The sequence below is a fragment of the Euprymna scolopes genome, chromosome 38 (assembly GCF_053919585.1).
Source record: "Euprymna scolopes isolate OS-2025 chromosome 38, ASM5391958v1, whole genome shotgun sequence".
In the NCBI taxonomy this organism is placed as follows: domain Eukaryota; kingdom Metazoa; phylum Mollusca; class Cephalopoda; order Sepiida; family Sepiolidae; genus Euprymna; species Euprymna scolopes.
The window spans coordinates 8,076,577-8,094,859 of NC_136519.1; the positions used below are offsets into that span (position 1 = coordinate 8,076,577).

Sequence of the window (18,283 nt, forward strand, 5' to 3'; positions counted from 1 at the left end):
TGCTTAATCGAAAAAAAAAAAATGAACTTGCTTCATATAAATAAAAATGAATAAAATTATTATTAAATGTTATTGTAATAATTAATCCTAAAGAAATGTTATTGCTTTTTTTCTCATCTGCTCATAGTCAAAAAAAAAAAAAAATATTCTTGAACATCGACTGTGCTTATTACCCTATCCTTTCTACTGAATGAGATTTTCTTTATCACCTTTTCTCTATGTTCTTGTGCCATTCTTGGTTGATTTGTCAAGTTTGACAAAAGCTTTCCATCAGTTTGTCATATTATATCACGTGAATTTGAAATGGCATTTCCTGTAGTGTCGCAGCTAAACTTAAGCTTGCAATTTTTTTTCATTGCATGTTCATTTTCATTTTTCTATGGTCTGTCATGCTTCAGTATGAAATACTTGATCTGTGAAATAGTATTTTCATTAATATCATGATAACCGAAACACATTTTTGTTGCTAAATGTTCAGATTATGTGTGCAGTTTGAGACGATTGATTCTTATTTTTTCATTTGTATTGGGAGTGTTCGGCCTTTGTTATTTTAATGCTGATTGCAAAATCCAATATGGACATTTTAGTAGAGCCAATTTGTAATAAAACTTAAAGAAAAAACTTGTCTAATCAACATTATGTTCTTTTTACTGTCTTTATTTCCTCGTGTACGCACCTTATCTACGTTTCTTTTTTGTATCTACTGTTTTCTGGTGAACATTATTAATTAACCAATTCAAACCAATTTCCAATACATCACAACTGATGACAGTTTTGTTTCTTTTTTTGTTATAACATTTTTTTTATTGTTATTTTTGTTGCATTTTTTTTTTTTTCTCTGTTGTGGCATTATATACATTCTTGCATTTATCAGTGGTGTTGTCGTTTCAAATTGAAACAAATGCCATAAAAGTTTTGTCAGTCTGTCATTCAAGTTAGAGATTATGTTTGTTTTATCACAATATTCTCGACAGTTTCATATTCAAAGTTTCAAATAGCATTTTTGCCAGTCTGTCAAAAAAAAATAATAACATAGCATTCAGTCTGTCAGGCTGAATTTTAAAATATCTTTTCATTTGGTCTGTTATGCTTAAGTTTGAAATAGCATTTGGTCTGTCATGCTTAAGTTTGGAACAGCAGTTGGTCTGTCACGCTTAAGTTTGAAATAGCATTTGGACTGTAATAGTTAAGTTTGAAATTTCATTTTGTCTGCCATAGTTTAGTTTGAGATAGTATTTGGTCTATCATGCTTGAGTTTGAAACAGCATTTTCATCACTAAAAGTATAGATTGAATAGCCGCATCTAAAGGATATCTTTGAATTTTTTCCGTTTTTTTTGGGGGGGGGGGCTATTTTTTCTGACACATTTAATTGTTTCTTGCCAGGTAATGAAATATCTCTCGAAACGTGTTTATCTAATTTTCCCTCTGTAATAAGAAACTGGAACATCTCTATTGTAATTATTTTGTTGTTATTGTCGCCCTTAGCAAAAAAGTAGAAAAATTCTTAAAAAAAAAAAACTTTGTGAGCAGTAAATTGCGAATCTGTAACAAGATAACCCCTGAGTAAGGAAATCAAATTAGAAACACAATTTATTTTTTACCTCTCCACACATCTTGCAAAAGAAAAAAAATTAAAATTTTAATTCATTTAATATCTTCCTAGTTTTTTTTTTTTGTTTTTGTCTGCTTGTCACTTATATGCTCCAAAACTACTTGACTGAATTTCACCAAATTTGGCATAAGACATCCTTTAGATTTCAAATGTTTCATGGTCTGAAACATTTTAATACTGCTACTGTTAAAAACATTAAATGTTCGTAACCTTCAAATTAAGGTTTCTGAATTTTTGAGATGAGGTTTGATTATTCATATTATTTGTATTCTTTGAACTACTGTTCTCATCCTGAGTGTCATTTTCATAACATTTCGTTTGGTGTAACAGATCCGTGGCATAGAAGATAAAGTACTTGGTAAAATTCTGTTGCAATGTTACTCTTCTGGAAGTTAAAGGTTCAATCCTCAGTGTGAGCTACACTCAAAATACAACTGTGGATTACTTAGGACTTCTGCCCAGTCATGGCTGACGGAACGGATAATGATTTATTTAATATATATATTTTACCTCGGTTAAATCTAGTCACGACTGATGGGAATGAGAGTATGCTAGCCCTGTGGATTAAATAAAGGGTTCTGCTTGAAATTCCATGCAGATTCTTGAGTTTGACCGAAAGACTCTGGAGTTTGACCGAAAGACTCTGGAGTTTGACCGAAAGACTCTGGAGTGTGACCGAAGGACTCTGGAGTGTGACCGAAAGACTCTGGAGTTCGATCAATTACTCATAAAGGTCAGAGGTTACATCAACTGAAATGTGTGAAAATGAAAACAGTAGTTCGAAGAATTCAAATGATCAGAGTAATCGATCCAAATCTAATACTGATGTCATAATGCATAGGGATTGAATGAAATGTGAAAACGACTGTCTTTTTCAAAATCCGTTTATATCTTGGGTGACATTGACTTTGGTAGTCATACGGACATTTTGTTAGGTCACTGAAGAATATGACTATTTTCAAAGTGATCTCATGTAACGGTCAGGCATACACATTAACTTGCATCCTGATTTTACATGAAACAATTAACTCCATCAACTGAATAACCATTTATTACTCATTTAGTTGAATCTAACTTAAATATGGTCGACAAAATTTCACTTTATACTAGCAGGTGTACCTGGCATTGCCCGGTATTAAACAATGTTAAATTCCTTAAAAAAAAAATGAAGTAAAAAAAAAAAAAAAAAATGGAAAGAAACTGAGATGTGAATGTGAGTATTATTGTTTTCTAAACAATTCACTTCTTGTAAGTAAAAATAAATATTGAGATTAAAACTAAAAGCTATAGGCAGTGAGTCAAGTACGATAACCATTAGACCAGCTTGCAAAGATCTTTTAAAAAGTGTTTTCATATCTCCTGAATCAGTTGACAAACAGATAAAAATCCGATGACCCCCCAAGTACCAATTCTTCAATTTGACTCCTTAGCAGCCCTTTTTTCTGGATGAAAACTGATTAAAAAAGTTTTCCACATGCCTGAATACCCTATACACGAAATTTCAATTCTGTAGATCAAAATTTTGTGGAGTATATAGGTTGAGAAGTGTTCACACACACACATTCTCACTTTTATAGATTTATAGATTATAATTGAGAATTTTTGTCTAGCTCTTGGGCACTAACAGGATCCAAAAATACTTGACAGAATTGCATCAAATTTGACATGAAGCATACCTGAAATGTTGAGTATTTTATGATTTAAAATTTTAATACTACTACTACTACTACTATTGCTAAAAACATAATTTCCATAACTAGAGTGGGGAGCCATTCTTGTAGTAGCAAAATAATCCAAAGAGGAGTGATAAAGGAAATTTATATAGAAAAGAAAATTATCCAATTGTGAATATTAAATGTAGATTCCACCCGTCCCCCCCCCCCCCAAAAAAAAAAATTGGCAGTATCAATCTAGTCAGGAGTTTTGAATTGTAAAGAATTCCAGGTAAAAATTGGTAATATTAATCCAGTCAGGATCAGCAGAGCATAGTTCTCTTTTCATCTCAAAATGACAATCTATGACTGAAAAATTCAGAGATTCAATACGTTTTATAAAGCAATTCTGGTACCTGGTTGATTTGTTCTTATAGCCCCTGGTTATAAATATAATCGTCCAAATCTGTGTTTATTCCCAGTAACATTGCGCCAGAAATATTGCATCCTTTTTGTTTTTCCTTTCATTCTCTGTCTAAAAGGCACTTTTGGCCAGTGTTCATTCCTGGTCTTAAAATGTTAAGCAGATGCAATGGCTAAACCAACTCCCGACGACAGGACACTAGTCTGACATCAGTTATACTCCCCAGTGAGGCTGATACTCATTTATGTACACTTTGATAGAGTATTCAGTTATAGCACTCGCTATTCCAAAATGGTCACCTGCCTATGACCAAACTGGTATACAGGTATTTGAATTTTTCCTAGACTAGCTGCTTACCAAGACCAAATAAGTTCCAGGGTATATAAATGTTTTACTCGTTGAAACTTTAAGGAATGATTAAAAATGGGTTAGAATATACACAAATTGAAAGAAAAAATATTTTATTTAGAAAGCAAAATATTGACTCTTTTCTAAATAAGACACTGGTACATGTGATGTATTTTCGAAATCAAGAGGCTTTACATTCAAGATAAGATTTACAAATTATGCTAAGGAGCAAAGCAGTTCACACAAAAAGTTACATTGCATTTTTCGCTATAAATTAGTAACTTACTATTGCGAGGCTCATTTTTATAAATTCATCAAATAGAATTTTAGCAAATTTTACAATTTTTAAGAAGGTTTCAGCTTCTTTCTAAGAGAAGTTGATGTAATATAGATGAATTTTATCCTTTCTTCAGAATAATTATGCAATAAGCAATACTATTATATATTGTAGATTGTAAAAATAACTTATTTGGTGTCTCATTTATAGGACAGTGGCACCTAATGGTTTAAATAAATAACAGGTTATCATTCATTTTATTAAAAATGTGTTGAAATAGAATGAACATCTGCCAGCATCAGTGTGATATTATCAACGCACTTCTTCTGTTGAGTAAAAAAAAAAATATTTTAATAAAAGAGGAACTAAGTTTATCAGTAGAACAAAAGGTACAGGAAGTTGTTCACCAAGGTACACAAAATACTGAAATAGGATTGTTAATCAAGGTGTGGCAATAACAGGAACAAAAGAGTGGCAATGAGTTAGGGATGGTTTATGGACAGTCTTGGGTTTTCCATAGTTGAGGACATTTTTCTAGTTGAGCACAATTGTGGTTGAGTAGATAGAGATGAGCTGACGTCAACCAACGGCAAAGATGCCTAGTCAGATTATGTAGATGTGGACCGTAGAGGGTCGATGATGTCTCTCACACACACACACACAAAGTGCAACTGATATTTGCAGAGTATGTCAGGTTTTGTGTTTTGTTCTATTTAATTTTTTTATACTTGATAGCTACTATGCACCCCTCGGCAACCACCAACGTGAGAGATGACAACACGTACAGGAGAGAAAATGAAAGAAAAAAGCAGTGTTGGGGTCAGCAGTTGTCAAGCGAGAGGGATCACATGTAGTCTCACAATCATGACCATTTGAGGGCAGTATGTGGCAATAAACATTATTGCAGTTGTATTGCAGTAATAGTCTGTTTTTGAACCTTTTAGATTCTGTGTTTATCCAGTCTTTTAGTGTGAAGCAGAATGGATGGCACACAAGCTATCACTTTGAAAGGATTCTAGTCTGTCATTAGTTATACTTTTCGTTTATACACGAGAGTGGTGTGCTTGATTACAGCACCTTGTCAAGTGGTCAGCCATCTAAGGACTAAGCTCAACATTGCTTAACTTGATCTGATGAGAACTAATATGTAAATTATTGGTCAAAATTTTAAAAAATCACATTAACCTTTTGGATGCTGAATTTCTCATAGGGATCAAAATTCCATTAATAAAGTTTATTTCCTAGAACTTCCCGTTTGTGGAACTCTGTACCGCAGGTCTGCTTTCTAGCTGACTACAACATGGTCGTCTTCAAGTCCAATCTAAACAAGATCCATTAAATAATCAAATTCTACCTATTTTCCATTACCGATTTATACACTATTGTCTCACTGACCACCTTACACTCATTAATCTTTATCCTCGAGTGGCTGTCATGGCCTTGATAAGTGGTAACTCCCTTGTAAAAAAAAATACTATTACTACTACTATCACTGCTACTACTACTTTGTTTTTCTTATTCACACCAAACCGTATACTGTTACTTGGACGTGAGTGGCTACTAATTGAGATTATGTCTACTGGGACTCTATGTAGGGAATTGAGCAGTGAGATGTCTGTTTACATTTAAATTTGTGCATGTTAGTACAGTCAGAAAAACGGGAAACAGGGAGGGAATTCCAAAACCTAGCAGTCCAAGGGAAGAATTATTAAGAGTAGAAGGCTTTCTGGCATCTGGAACTTCAACAGTGAAGAGGTGGGATTTTGCCAACTGCCCGGTGAGTTGAGAGTATGTACATCAAGGGAACACAAGCACTGTGCATTCATCCAAGCACATTCCTTTAAAGTATGTGTAGAACAGGCACAAACATGCAACATTGAAATGATGTGACAGAGGTTGGAGCTTGGCAGATAATGCAGGACCTATTAGATTTGAGACTCATTTTGGAACCGTGTTTAAGGAGGGGAGACCCATGTTAGATGTCACATCCTATATGTGACAACAAGACTATAAGCATGGGCAAATGGAGGCTTTGTAGACATACAGGTGCAAGTCATTTTCTCGCACAGCAAAGAGAGCCCACCTTCAACTTGTACTACCTTGAATACTACCATTATTGCTTATAATAATAATAATCACTTACAACCTACAGAAGTATTAGCCAGACTTCTTTCTCCAACTTTACAACATGGCAAGGAAAAAGAAAAGGAAAAAAAGAAACAAAACAAAACACACTGAAGATGGAGTATACCTCTGAAATATATTTGAATTTCAAACAAGTCAAATATTTGTTTTCCTAATATTACGTTGTGATTTGGCTTTCAAGCACACTTGATGCATATTTTATTCAAATTAAAACGTTTCTATATGAACTCTCATCATTGATGTTATTGTTTTTGTTTTCATTTCCTTTTGTAAAACTCAATCATGTTCTGCAAAGTAAAAAACAAAAACGATTATTTTCTACAAAATAATCAAACTAAACTCCATGAATAAATATTTGAAGGTTTAAATAATTTGAAGAAGAAAAATTTTCTGCAAAATTACTGGATTCGACATTAAATAACCTAAAATGGGTTGATATACTGTAAAACAACCAAACCAAACACCATGAATAAATATTTGAAAATATAAACAACTTGAAACGTAAAATTTTTTTCAAAAATTATTGGATTCAACAGTAAATAATCTGAAAAGAGTTGATATGCCGTAAAATAAAAACAACCAAAACCAAACTGCTCTTCATAATTATAATAGTTATGAACTCTTCAATTGCAGAATTGTACACAAATTCTTTTATGTAATCTTCAACAATAAATACCAAATAAATCTTCTGCATGCGATTAAAAAGTTACTGTGTTTTTAGAGGCTGTGTGTTGGTACACCAATAGAAGCGTGTGATTGGTTGGTAAAAAAGGTATAACACGTCGTACTGAGTGAATCATATCTACACTTAAAAATTAAACTTTTTAAAAGATGAACTCTTTGCACTTGTGCCCCCCTCCCTTGACGTACATATCCCCAACAAACCTGTGGGAATTGAAATTCACAGACACAAAACGTTACTCTTAAGCAAAACTCAATTATCGCCCTTTAACCAGAGGGCAAAGGCAAATACGTCACTTCCTGTTTTATAGACTTTTCTCTTTTTCGCTGGACTCTTGACAAGTCAAGATGTGATGTAATGCGCTCCGGTTGGCATGGCTAGCCAACCAGCTTTCCTGACCTACCGTCAACCTCTCATCTATATATAAAAGCGAAAATGTATGTATGTTTGGATGTCTGCTAAAAACTTTCGACAGATGCAACGAAAATTCACAAACTCGGTATATCATCGAAGCTCCATCCTTTGCTTGAAAAATATCGAAAAATTGGCCAAAAACGTTAACTTTTCACCCCGAAATCGACAATTTTCAATGGAGGGAGGGGGTCAACAAAAACGGTCCTCTCATGACAATGACCGATTCTACGCATGCGTCAGATGACGTTGTGGCCTGATTTACTTTAAATAGTTGAAAAACCAAACAAATATCATGTACGTCGCGTTAGCTCAGTTGGTTAAGGCCTTGGTTCATTATCTGAACATTTTGGGTTCGAATCGTGGTGTGAGATGGGTTTTTTTTTTTTGTTTTGTTCTTTTCGATTTTTTTAAATTTAAATATTGAACCGGTGTTATTTAAGCCATTTTTCACGTAACGTTCGTTTTTCTGTTTTTTTTTTTTACTTCGCTTATTCTTAGCGACACCCCAAAACACCCAGGTACCCACCGATTTTTAAAATTTTAATATCGAAACAGGCTTATTTAAGCCATTTTTCACGTGTCCGTTTTTCTGTTTTCATCGTTCGTTTGCCTTACGTTAGTTTTTTTGTGTTTTTTTTTATTGTTTGATCGCCACGTAGCGGGGAAAACAGAAACTGGCTTCCGCAACTTGACGTTGTCGCACCTGCTAATTTCGGTTTATAAACATCAACTTAACACACTTATCAATTCATCTGTTCCCGTGGTCGAGATATTTAGGTCGCAGGGTTTTTTTTTTTTCCATTTTCTTTCCACCTCCGCGTCAAATGTTCGGTGTTCAAGCCTACCTTTATACTAAAACTATTTTTTTTCTTTTATACCTCCAAACAACCGGCCAACTTTTTTTTTGTTTGTTTTTTTTTAACAGGGTTGTTTTAATCTACCCCCACCCCCACGCACCTCCAAACACCCGGGCAACACCAGGTACCCCCGCTAGTCAAATACTAAATGCAAGTAACGTTACTCTCTTCTTGATGAACTCTTACTATCTCTCTCATGTATTTTTATGTAAATAAATCGACATTTATTTGTTATCATATATCGCTATGCTTTGTCTCTTCATTATGCGCCCCATGCTTCTCATCCACCTACCATTCATTAACTAAAGAGGGTGGGATCCCAATTACATAAACAGGCCAACCTGTCCTCAACAAACCCGCTTAGCAACAAAATTTCACCCCTTCACTGTTGAGGTTCCTAAATGCCAGAAAGATTTTTACTCTAATAGTTTCTTCTCTCGAACAGTTAGACTTTGGAATTCCCTTCCTACTGCCTGCTTCCCTGATTGTACTGATATGCAGAAGTTTAAATGTAATGTAAACCAACATCTTGTAAATCTTTCTTAGGCATGGTCCCAAATAGTAGCCCCTTACATCCAAGTGGCGATATGCCTCGTTAGGGGTGAACGTGAGCAAAGAAAAAAAAAATGACAATAACTCAATAAGTTTAATCATTTTTTTTGTTTTCCCACAGGAACTTGGGAAGCAGTACCTCGAGCATCTTTTGGAGGCAGAAGATTTTGTTGAAGCAGCACAACTGTGTTCGCGAATTCTTGGTCGCAAGAAAGAACAATGGGAGTCAACATTTGAGAAATTTAATGATATTGGTCAGTTAAAGGTAAGCCGGAGCTGCATTTTAAGGAGGACATTCAATAAGTAATGACCCTGATCCACTTCTCATAGCAGTAGAGCAACAAAACTTGGCACAGTTATTCTTTTCATACATAGGAACCACCTAGAATTACACATTTCTCTTATTGTTTAAACACCTGTAAATCAAAAAGCACAATTAGTTTAGAGCTGTAATTTGTCACATAATCCATAGAGATATAAATCATTTTATGTGCAAATTTTCAGCTTGATCAGACAACTGGAAGTGGACCATTACCACAGATTTTTCGATTTTCTAGCAATAACTCTGTATAAATGTTGATAAATTTATTTTTTAAAAGCATTAATTTAAAAAAACTAATAAGTGTCAGTGATTGAATATTTTGGTGTTTGTGTCAATTAATGATCTTTTAAACTAACGCATTTCAGGCGAAAACATTACATGCCTTCTTGCCATGTTGAAATTAGTGTAAATTATAAAAAATATGAAAAATGATCCAGTAGATGTGCTTGATATATTTTTTAAAAAAACTCATCCATAATTACATTCTAAGATTTTGTATTTAAAAATGGCAGACCCTTAAGTCAGGGGAGATAAGTCAGTTTGTCATACTGAATTTGTCACAACTTTTTGACATTAAAATATATGATAAAACTCAATAATTTAATAAATTCTTTTTTTACTTGTAATTATTTTTCTACTAGATCATTTTTTGCGATTTTTGGAATTTATACTAATTTCGACATGACATAAGTATGTAATGTTTTCACCTGAAATACATTGGTGTAAAAAAAAATTCATCAGTCTATACAAGCACGACGGATTTTCGTGAGATTGGTATCATTTTGAAGCTTAACCCTTCGGACGACACATATTGAAAAATTGGCCAAAAACATTAATTCCTTCACTCTCAACTGGACACTTTTCTACAGAGAGGGTTTTCTTTTTTTTTTTTTTTACGCCGATATTTTTGAAAGCCATCGCCTCTTTTCGATTGTCTAGCCTTAATTTGAACCTATGTCACTTCTGGTTTGGTGATGGACGCAACAGCAAAGACATCATGTTTTTTTTTGTTTTGTTTTGTTTTTTATTTGTTTTTTTGCACTTTTCCTCTTTTGCATCATGGGTTCGAGCCCACAACTTTAAAAAAAAATTTGCTCAACACACACACCTACAAACACCCGGGCAACGCTGGGCACCCAGGCAAGTTTTTTATATAACTTTATTTCTATGATATTCTGCATTTCGGAGTTTACAAACATTTCTCTTAGTTTCTACATCTTTCTAAAATGTGTCTATTAGCGTTTCCATAGACGTAAAAATAATGACTGATCATGAGTCCATTTCTCAGTAAACTAACAAACTAACTTCCCCGACTGCTTATGTGAATATATCACAACCATTTCTTTGTTAGTTAAGCACTTTACGTAAACAAGTCAATCTTATTGTTAAGTGTAAATATTTATTCCAACATTATAATGCTGAACCAAATTCCAACTTTGACTCTGCAAATAATTATAATATCTGGCTTATCAGTAAATTCAATATCTCATTGTTTCCGATATTTGTTTTCTAAAATACTTAGCTCATGAAATATTTTATATTTTAATAACATTGTACATTAGTTCAATTGTCCAATGACATCTGCAGTTTCATGGAGACACTGGAAATCCTGCCTGCAAGGAGTTGATATACAACACTAAAATACATATTCCATAATTCATAATAAGTTGAATAGTTTAGGATTTCACCAAGCGCATACATATTATTGATGATTTTGCACGTTTTTCAAATGTATTTTTTTTTTTATATAACTTAAAATGTGATGATGAACAATTCTTTTCTCAATGAAATTTTTTGTATCTAAAGTTTTTTTGGGGGGTGGGGATGCAAGTTTGTGTGCATACCCACTAAATGGAAGTTCACAAACTGGGTTGCCAAGAATATATATTCCAAAATTCATAATGAGTTAATTTTTTATATATACAAAAATAACATTTGCTTTTAATCTTATATTTTTTTTCTGATTTTTGTTTCATTAATTTTTAATAAATACTTTCATGTTTTGTTATGATTTTTGTTTCATTAATTTTTAATAAATACTTTCATGTTTTGTTATGATTTTTGTTTCATTAATTTTTAATAAATACTTTCATGTTTTGTTATGATTTTTGTTTCATTAATTTTTAATAAATACTTTCATGTTTTGTTATGATTTTTGTTTCATTAATTTTTAATAAATACTTTCATGTTTTGTTATGATTTTTGTTTCATTAATTTTTAATAAATACTTTCATGTTTTGTTATGATTTTTGTTTCATTAATTTTTAATAAATACTTTCATGTTTTGTTATGATTTTTGTTTCATTAATTTTTAATAAATACTTTCATGTTTTGTTATGATTTTTGTTTCATTAATTTTTAATAAATACTTTCATGTTTTGTTATGATTTTTGTTTCATTAATTTTTAATAAATACTTTCATGTTTTGTTATGATTTTTGTTTCATTAATTTTTAATAAATACTTTCATGTTTTGTTATGATTTTTGTTTCATTAATTTTTAATAAATACTTTCATGTTTTGTTATGATTTTTGTTTCATTAATTTTTAATAAATACTTTCATGTTTTGTTATGATTTTTCAGGTCCTTGCCCCTTACATTCCTTGTGGTGACCCCGAGCTTAGTCCACACATCTATGAAATTGTTCTTAACGAATTCTTGAGAACTGATCATGAAGTAAGTTGCTTTTTTTTTCTAAACAAGTCAATGTTTGTATATATATATATATATATATATATACACACACACACACACACACACACACACACACACAGCATAATCACATTGACACACCGGTTCTCATTAGATCATCAAAATTGAGCCTGGTCAGTAGCAAATGGGGGAACACTTGTGAAGACCAGGCGCTGTATGTAGGATGACATTGGCATCTCCCTGCAAGAACTACAAAAACCTAACACCATCATCTCCCCTGACCAGGATATACATGTGACTGGGGACTGCTTGCAAATTTAATATTCCTTGACACTTCCTCCTCTGGAGTAAGTCAGTTCATTCCACCTAGGGTTGATGATGTTGTCATACTACTTTAAATGGCATACTACTTGCTATAAAAGCCTTTTAATGAAGGGCAGATATGAATATTGTTCCCTCCCAATATTGATGAGATCTGGATACTGTTCTCTCCGACAGGTGATTGAAACTCGTGTCAGCAAAAGCAATTAATGTTTTCATTGAAAAAGAAGGGTGTTGTGAAGAATTATGTTTGCAAAATGTTTTATAAATATATTTTACAATTGTTAAAATGTTTAACAAAATGTGTTTTGCATAGTTTTAATAGAAAACAATAACTATTTTTATGCAAGACTAGATCTTGCAGGCCTAGACAAACATCAGTTTACAGTCTTATTGGCATGAATGCATTAAAAGTAAAACGTATTTCCTTTTTATATTAAGTGCAAACACCAACACTACAATATTATTTGGTATAAAGAAATTCAAATTAAAACTTATTTCGTTTTATAAATGTCAATCGCATACACTAATCCCAAAATATTATATTATTGATCTGAATAAAACATATTTCCTTTTTGTAAATGTTATCCGCAAACACAGACCCCACAATATTATTGATATTAATAAAATTAAAAGTAAAACAAAATTCCTTTTTATAATGGCAAGTACGAATGTAGCCCCCCCACACACACACAATATTCTGAATAACTATTACTATTGAATGTTTGTTGTTACTTGTTTCCCTCCTCCGAGTTAAAAGTAAAATTATTTTTTTAAATCATATGTTGACACACATATATTTACAGATTTTTTTTATTCATTTAAAAATTTTAGCTAAGATCCAAGTGTAATATCTTTTCTAAAATATCAGTACTATTTGATGCTGGAAGTTTTCATGTAATTATCTCCCTTGAATATAAGATACTAAAAGCACTATTCTTTTTAAATAAAAATCTTATTTTATTTAATTATTTGGACTATTATCCTCATCTTTTTAGTTTTTATGACGTTTCAGCCAGGATTAGTTGACCACACCGTGGTGAGATAATTAATAACTACTGAAAGCAGTAATTGCTGTGGATGTAGTTGGAGGATTCGACGTTCCTATTCCGTTGCGGTTAACCTGACAAAGGCCAGAGGTATAATTGGTCGAAACATCATAGAAAACAACTAGAAGATGAGGCTTATAATCCAAATAATTAAATAAAAAAATTATAAAAATTTACTCATCTCCCAAATAATTCCAAAAATTAATCCAATAAAAATCTCTTTACTTAATTGTATTAATTATAATAAAATTACTATACATTAAATTATTGAGTATATACAGAAGTATTCATTAGTACCAATTATAAAAATTTTATTCTTTACATTGGTCTCCCCCAATATTTTCCTGGTGAGAATTCTTTCTAGAAAGACATTGGGAACTATGGGAGGGACCATGTGAAGGTTGCTAAGTAAAAACGATTTATTGTAAAAACGAGTATGCAAATGAGCCATATTGAGTTTGGTTTGAGAGAGTTTGAGAATGTATGTGTATATAAATGATAAAAAGTCTATATTCCAAGTTTTCAAGATGTTGTACATCTTACCGTTTATTTATTTCAGCATGTTAAAATGTTCAATTTTTGATAGCACCTGTCTTGTAGTGCAAAACCATTCATATAATTATGTCAATTTTTTTTAATACTTTCCGCCTCGACTCATCAGAAGAATAAGAACTCACTTTTTAAAAAAAAAAAACAATAAAAGGAATACAGGAATGATTACATAAATCTGAAAAAATCGGAAGTGTAGTTGCAATTTTGTCATCTTTTCATATACACAGGTGTGTGTATGTATATATATATATATACACACACACACACACACACACACACACACACACACACTATAAACCTGACTTGCTTTGAAGGAATCGAAACCTAATTTATTCATTGAAATTTAGTATTAATACAATACTTTTAATTTGTAAAAGTTGCAATATTTGTTTGTGAGAAAATTCAAAATACAGGCACACATACAAACTGAAAGTGCCACCTATATTAGAAGAAAACTAGACTCTGCAGGTCTAGACAGTACATATAGTGTGTGTATATATATATATATATATATATATATATATATAATCATGAATCGTATCTTCCGCTTGGTGCTGATTGCGAACCCACTATTCTTTCTGATCCAGTGCAGGTTGGTTAATGGATGCTTAACTGTTGAGAGATGTCCAATCAAAAATATTTTTTCTCCATTTTCTTGGCTTTCCTCTGCCTCTTTTACCTTCTAACATACCCTCAAAGCACAGCTTTGAGAGGCAAGTAGTTGATTGTTTGAAATGGCCAAAAAGTTTAAGGGTTTTACTTTTGATTTTATCAAATATAGGGGTAGGGAAGTAGTTTGATAAAGGGTGGATATTTTGTTTGTTTTTTTCGAAAAACACAGCATCATTCTAAAATCAAAAAGGGTGTCAATAACTGTTAAAGTAAAAGTTTATGTCCTCCCAGTAGTTTTATATGACCTTAATTGTATCAGACTAAACAACAAGCCAATTGCATTGAGATGTTTCAAAGTCATGTAATACGTTTCATTGCAGAGCATTGCCTGATATATATATAAGTGAAATTATCTGTGTGTACATTTCCCTACCAAACTACTCTGTCAATTTTCAGTCCAGACTCGAGATTTGACATAAGGGGTATTGAGATTTGGGAAAATCTTTTTCATCGGTTTTCAGCCAGAAATTTGGCTTTCATAAGGTCACAGTTCAACGATTTGACCATTGAAAACTCTACTAAACTTCTCCGTCAATTTTGGGTCTAAACACTTGAAATTTTAGATGTAGGTTACTTGGACATGGATCAAATTTTTAATTTGATTTGAGTCCAAAACAAATGTTAAGGGGGTCAAAATTGGGGTCAAAGTTTTTTAAAATTTGACCTCTGCGGTCTCTACCAAATTACTCAGCCAATTTTTGGTCTAAACATCTGAAATTTTATATAAAGTGTATTCAGACATAGGACAAGCTTTTTAATCGGTTTTTGGCCGAAAATTTGGCTGCCAAGGAGTCAAAGTTCAAAAGATTTGGCCTTTGCGGTCTCTAGCAAATTATTCAGCCAATTTTGGGTCTAAACATTTGAAATTTTACATAAAGGGTATTCAGACATGCAACAAGCTTTTTAATCAATTTTTGGGCGAAAATTTGGCTGCCAAGAGGTCAAAAGTTGAAAGAGTTGACCTTTGCAGACTCTACTAAACTCCTCCGTCAATTTTGGGTCTAAACACTTGAAATTTTAAATGTAAGTTACCTATACATCTAGATGTCTCACTGCTGATGCAATTCTCTATTTATATAAGAGCCTGGTACATCCAAGGATGGAATACTGTTGCCACATCTGGGCAGGAGCTGCTAGAAAGGACTTGTCCTGCCTTGATAGAGTTCAAAATAGACTTTGTGGCCTCGTAGATGTCCTTTTCTCTTCCCTGCAACCTCTATCTTACAGAAGAGATATTGCGAGTTTGTCTCTGCTGTATCGTTATTTTCATGGAAAGTGTTCGACAGAGCTTCAGTCTATGGTCCCCCCTCGCCAAACTTTCACAAGAAATACTTGTTTAGCTGAAAACACTATTAATAATTCCCCTCACTCTTTATCTGTGCCTAAACCTAAACGTAGATTCCATGAACAAAGCTTCTTTCTTAGAACTGCACGCCTATGGAATTGTCTTCCGTTTTCCTGCTTTCCAGCTGACTACGATATGGTTGTCTTCAAGTCTAACGTAAACAAGTTCTTGATTAGCCGTTCCACTTAACAGATTTACCGAATTTCCATTTACTAATGATTACTGTATTGTCCAATTTCTACTGTACACTCTGTAACCCTTATCCTCGAGTGGCCTCTTGGCCTTGATAAGTGGTGATTCCTATGTAGAAAAAAAAAAGACATGAGTCAAACTTTTTAATATATATATATATATATATACATATGCACATAAAGTTATGAACAGTACATAGGGCCCGAGCAAAGCCGGGCTGAACTCCTAGCGATGTGTGTGTGTGTTTTTGGAGGAGGGGGCAAAATTCAGGACCTTACAATGTTATTAGTATTAATAAATAAACTTATTTCCTTTTTATAAATATCAAGCGTGATGCAGACCTTACAATATTATTGGTATTATTATTTTATGCAAATGTTTCAAACTGTAGTATCTGTTTTCTGTAACATCAGTGCCATTTGACACCAGAAGTTTTCATGTAATTTATTCAAAATACAAACAGACATACAGAGAAAGTCCCGCTTATAAATGGATTAGATAATATGAAACGTGTTATTTAATTATAATCTCTTACTTTAATTTTTATTTCAGGGTCTCCTCCATTTGATAAAATCCTGGCCACAAAATTTGTACAATATGCAAGCTATTATTAATCGACTTCATAATGAACATGAGCGTGATAAAAATAACCTGATCCTGCTGGAGTGTCTTGGGGAACTGTAAGTAGATAATGTTAAGTTTAATTTACTCTGGAATATATATATATATATATATATATATATATATATATATATATATATATATATATATAGTCCTGGTCAAAATCATAAGACCACTTAAGAAAGTAAGCGTTTACGCATATTATAGAATTTTTAATCAAACAAATCGTTGAAACCATTGCCAAAAGGGAAAATATGATGGAAAAAAATGAAATCTGCTTCATTCGAAACCTTAACCCTGATCTAATAATTATTTTTTAAAAAACAAACATTTTCACCTGGTCAAAATGATAAGACCACTGATAATTTATCTAATAAAAGGCAATTATAAATTACTAAAATGGGTCTCCGTATTTAGTATAGCCTCCATTTATCCGATGTACTGAAAACTGAATCAGAAAGTTCCTTTATCGAATCATACTGGGTTCCATCCTTGAACACTTCTTTTGCCATCCATCCCCAAAGATTTTCAATGGGATTGAGATCCGGAGAACATGCTGGATGATCTAACAATTCTATATTATTTGAAGAAAAGTATTCTCATGCTTGTTGAGAAGTGGGTATCGCAGCATCGTCTTGCTGGAAAATCCAATTTCTTCCACACAGACGTGGACCTTCAGTCCTGATAGAAGCATTTTCAAGCATTGAAATGTACTTCAATGATGTTTGCAGACCTTTCACTACTTGCAACTTTAGGTCCCAGCTGACGAGAAAGCACCCCAGATCATTAAAGACCCTCTTCCACTATGCCGAGTTGAAAAAGTCTCTTTGGGCAAATTTTTATCATGCCAATAGTGTTGAAATCCATCTGGACCATCTAGATGAAACTTTTTCTCATCGGAGAAAATTACATTTTCCTTACTTCTCTTCATCCCAAGTCTGGTATTTGACGGCATATTTAAGTCGGTTAGTTTTGTGCTGTTCAGGAAGACGGTTTCTGCAGTAGCTTTAAATAATTGAAACCCTTCATTTTCAGATGCCGTCTGATGGTTTTAGGACTACATTCTGTTGCTGTTTGGCTTTTCAATCGACTTGAGCTCATACTGGAGTTTTTTTTTTTAAACTTCTTCTGATACAGCAATCCAGTGATGGGGTTATTTTTTTGGTTGACCTGGACTCTTTTTGTGTCCATATTGATCTGGATTTCTAAAAAAATTTGTGATGACCGTTTTGCTACGATTCACTTTGTTTGCAATGGATCTATGGGAGAGTCCACCCCTATTAAGCTCAGATCCTTCCTCTCTCAAACTCTGATAATGGTTTCCCTTTTGCCATTTATAATTTAGTAAGATGTTTTTTATCCACTAACAAGTTGCTTTTAGTAACATAGAAAGCTTTTTGTATTCATTTTTTCAAAACTAGCCGATTTTATTAAAGTGGTCTTATCATTTTGACCAGGTGAAAATGTTTGTTTTTTAAAAAATAATTATTAGATGAGGGTTAAGGTTTCGAATGAAGCAGATTTCGTTTTTTTTTTTTTTTTTCCATATTTTCCCTTTTGGCAATGGTTTCAACGATTTGTTTGATTAAAAA

The 18,283-nt window shown here is 32.8% G+C and overlaps 1 protein-coding gene across 6 annotated transcripts in view; it reads left to right on the forward strand.

Annotated features, from left to right (window-relative positions):
* Positions 1-18,283, forward strand: part of LOC145263058 (vacuolar protein sorting-associated protein 41 homolog) — a 411,356-nt gene that overhangs the window by 358,373 nt on the left and 34,700 nt on the right. For all 6 annotated transcript variants that reach the window (XM_080119907.1, XM_080119904.1, XM_080119909.1 and 3 more), the window contains 3 exons: positions 9,087-9,230; positions 11,871-11,963; positions 16,623-16,750. In XM_080119907.1, the coding sequence (XP_079976033.1) occupies positions 9,087-9,230; positions 11,871-11,963; positions 16,623-16,750 (365 nt within the window). The remainder of the gene's footprint in view (positions 1-9,086; positions 9,231-11,870; positions 11,964-16,622; positions 16,751-18,283) is intronic.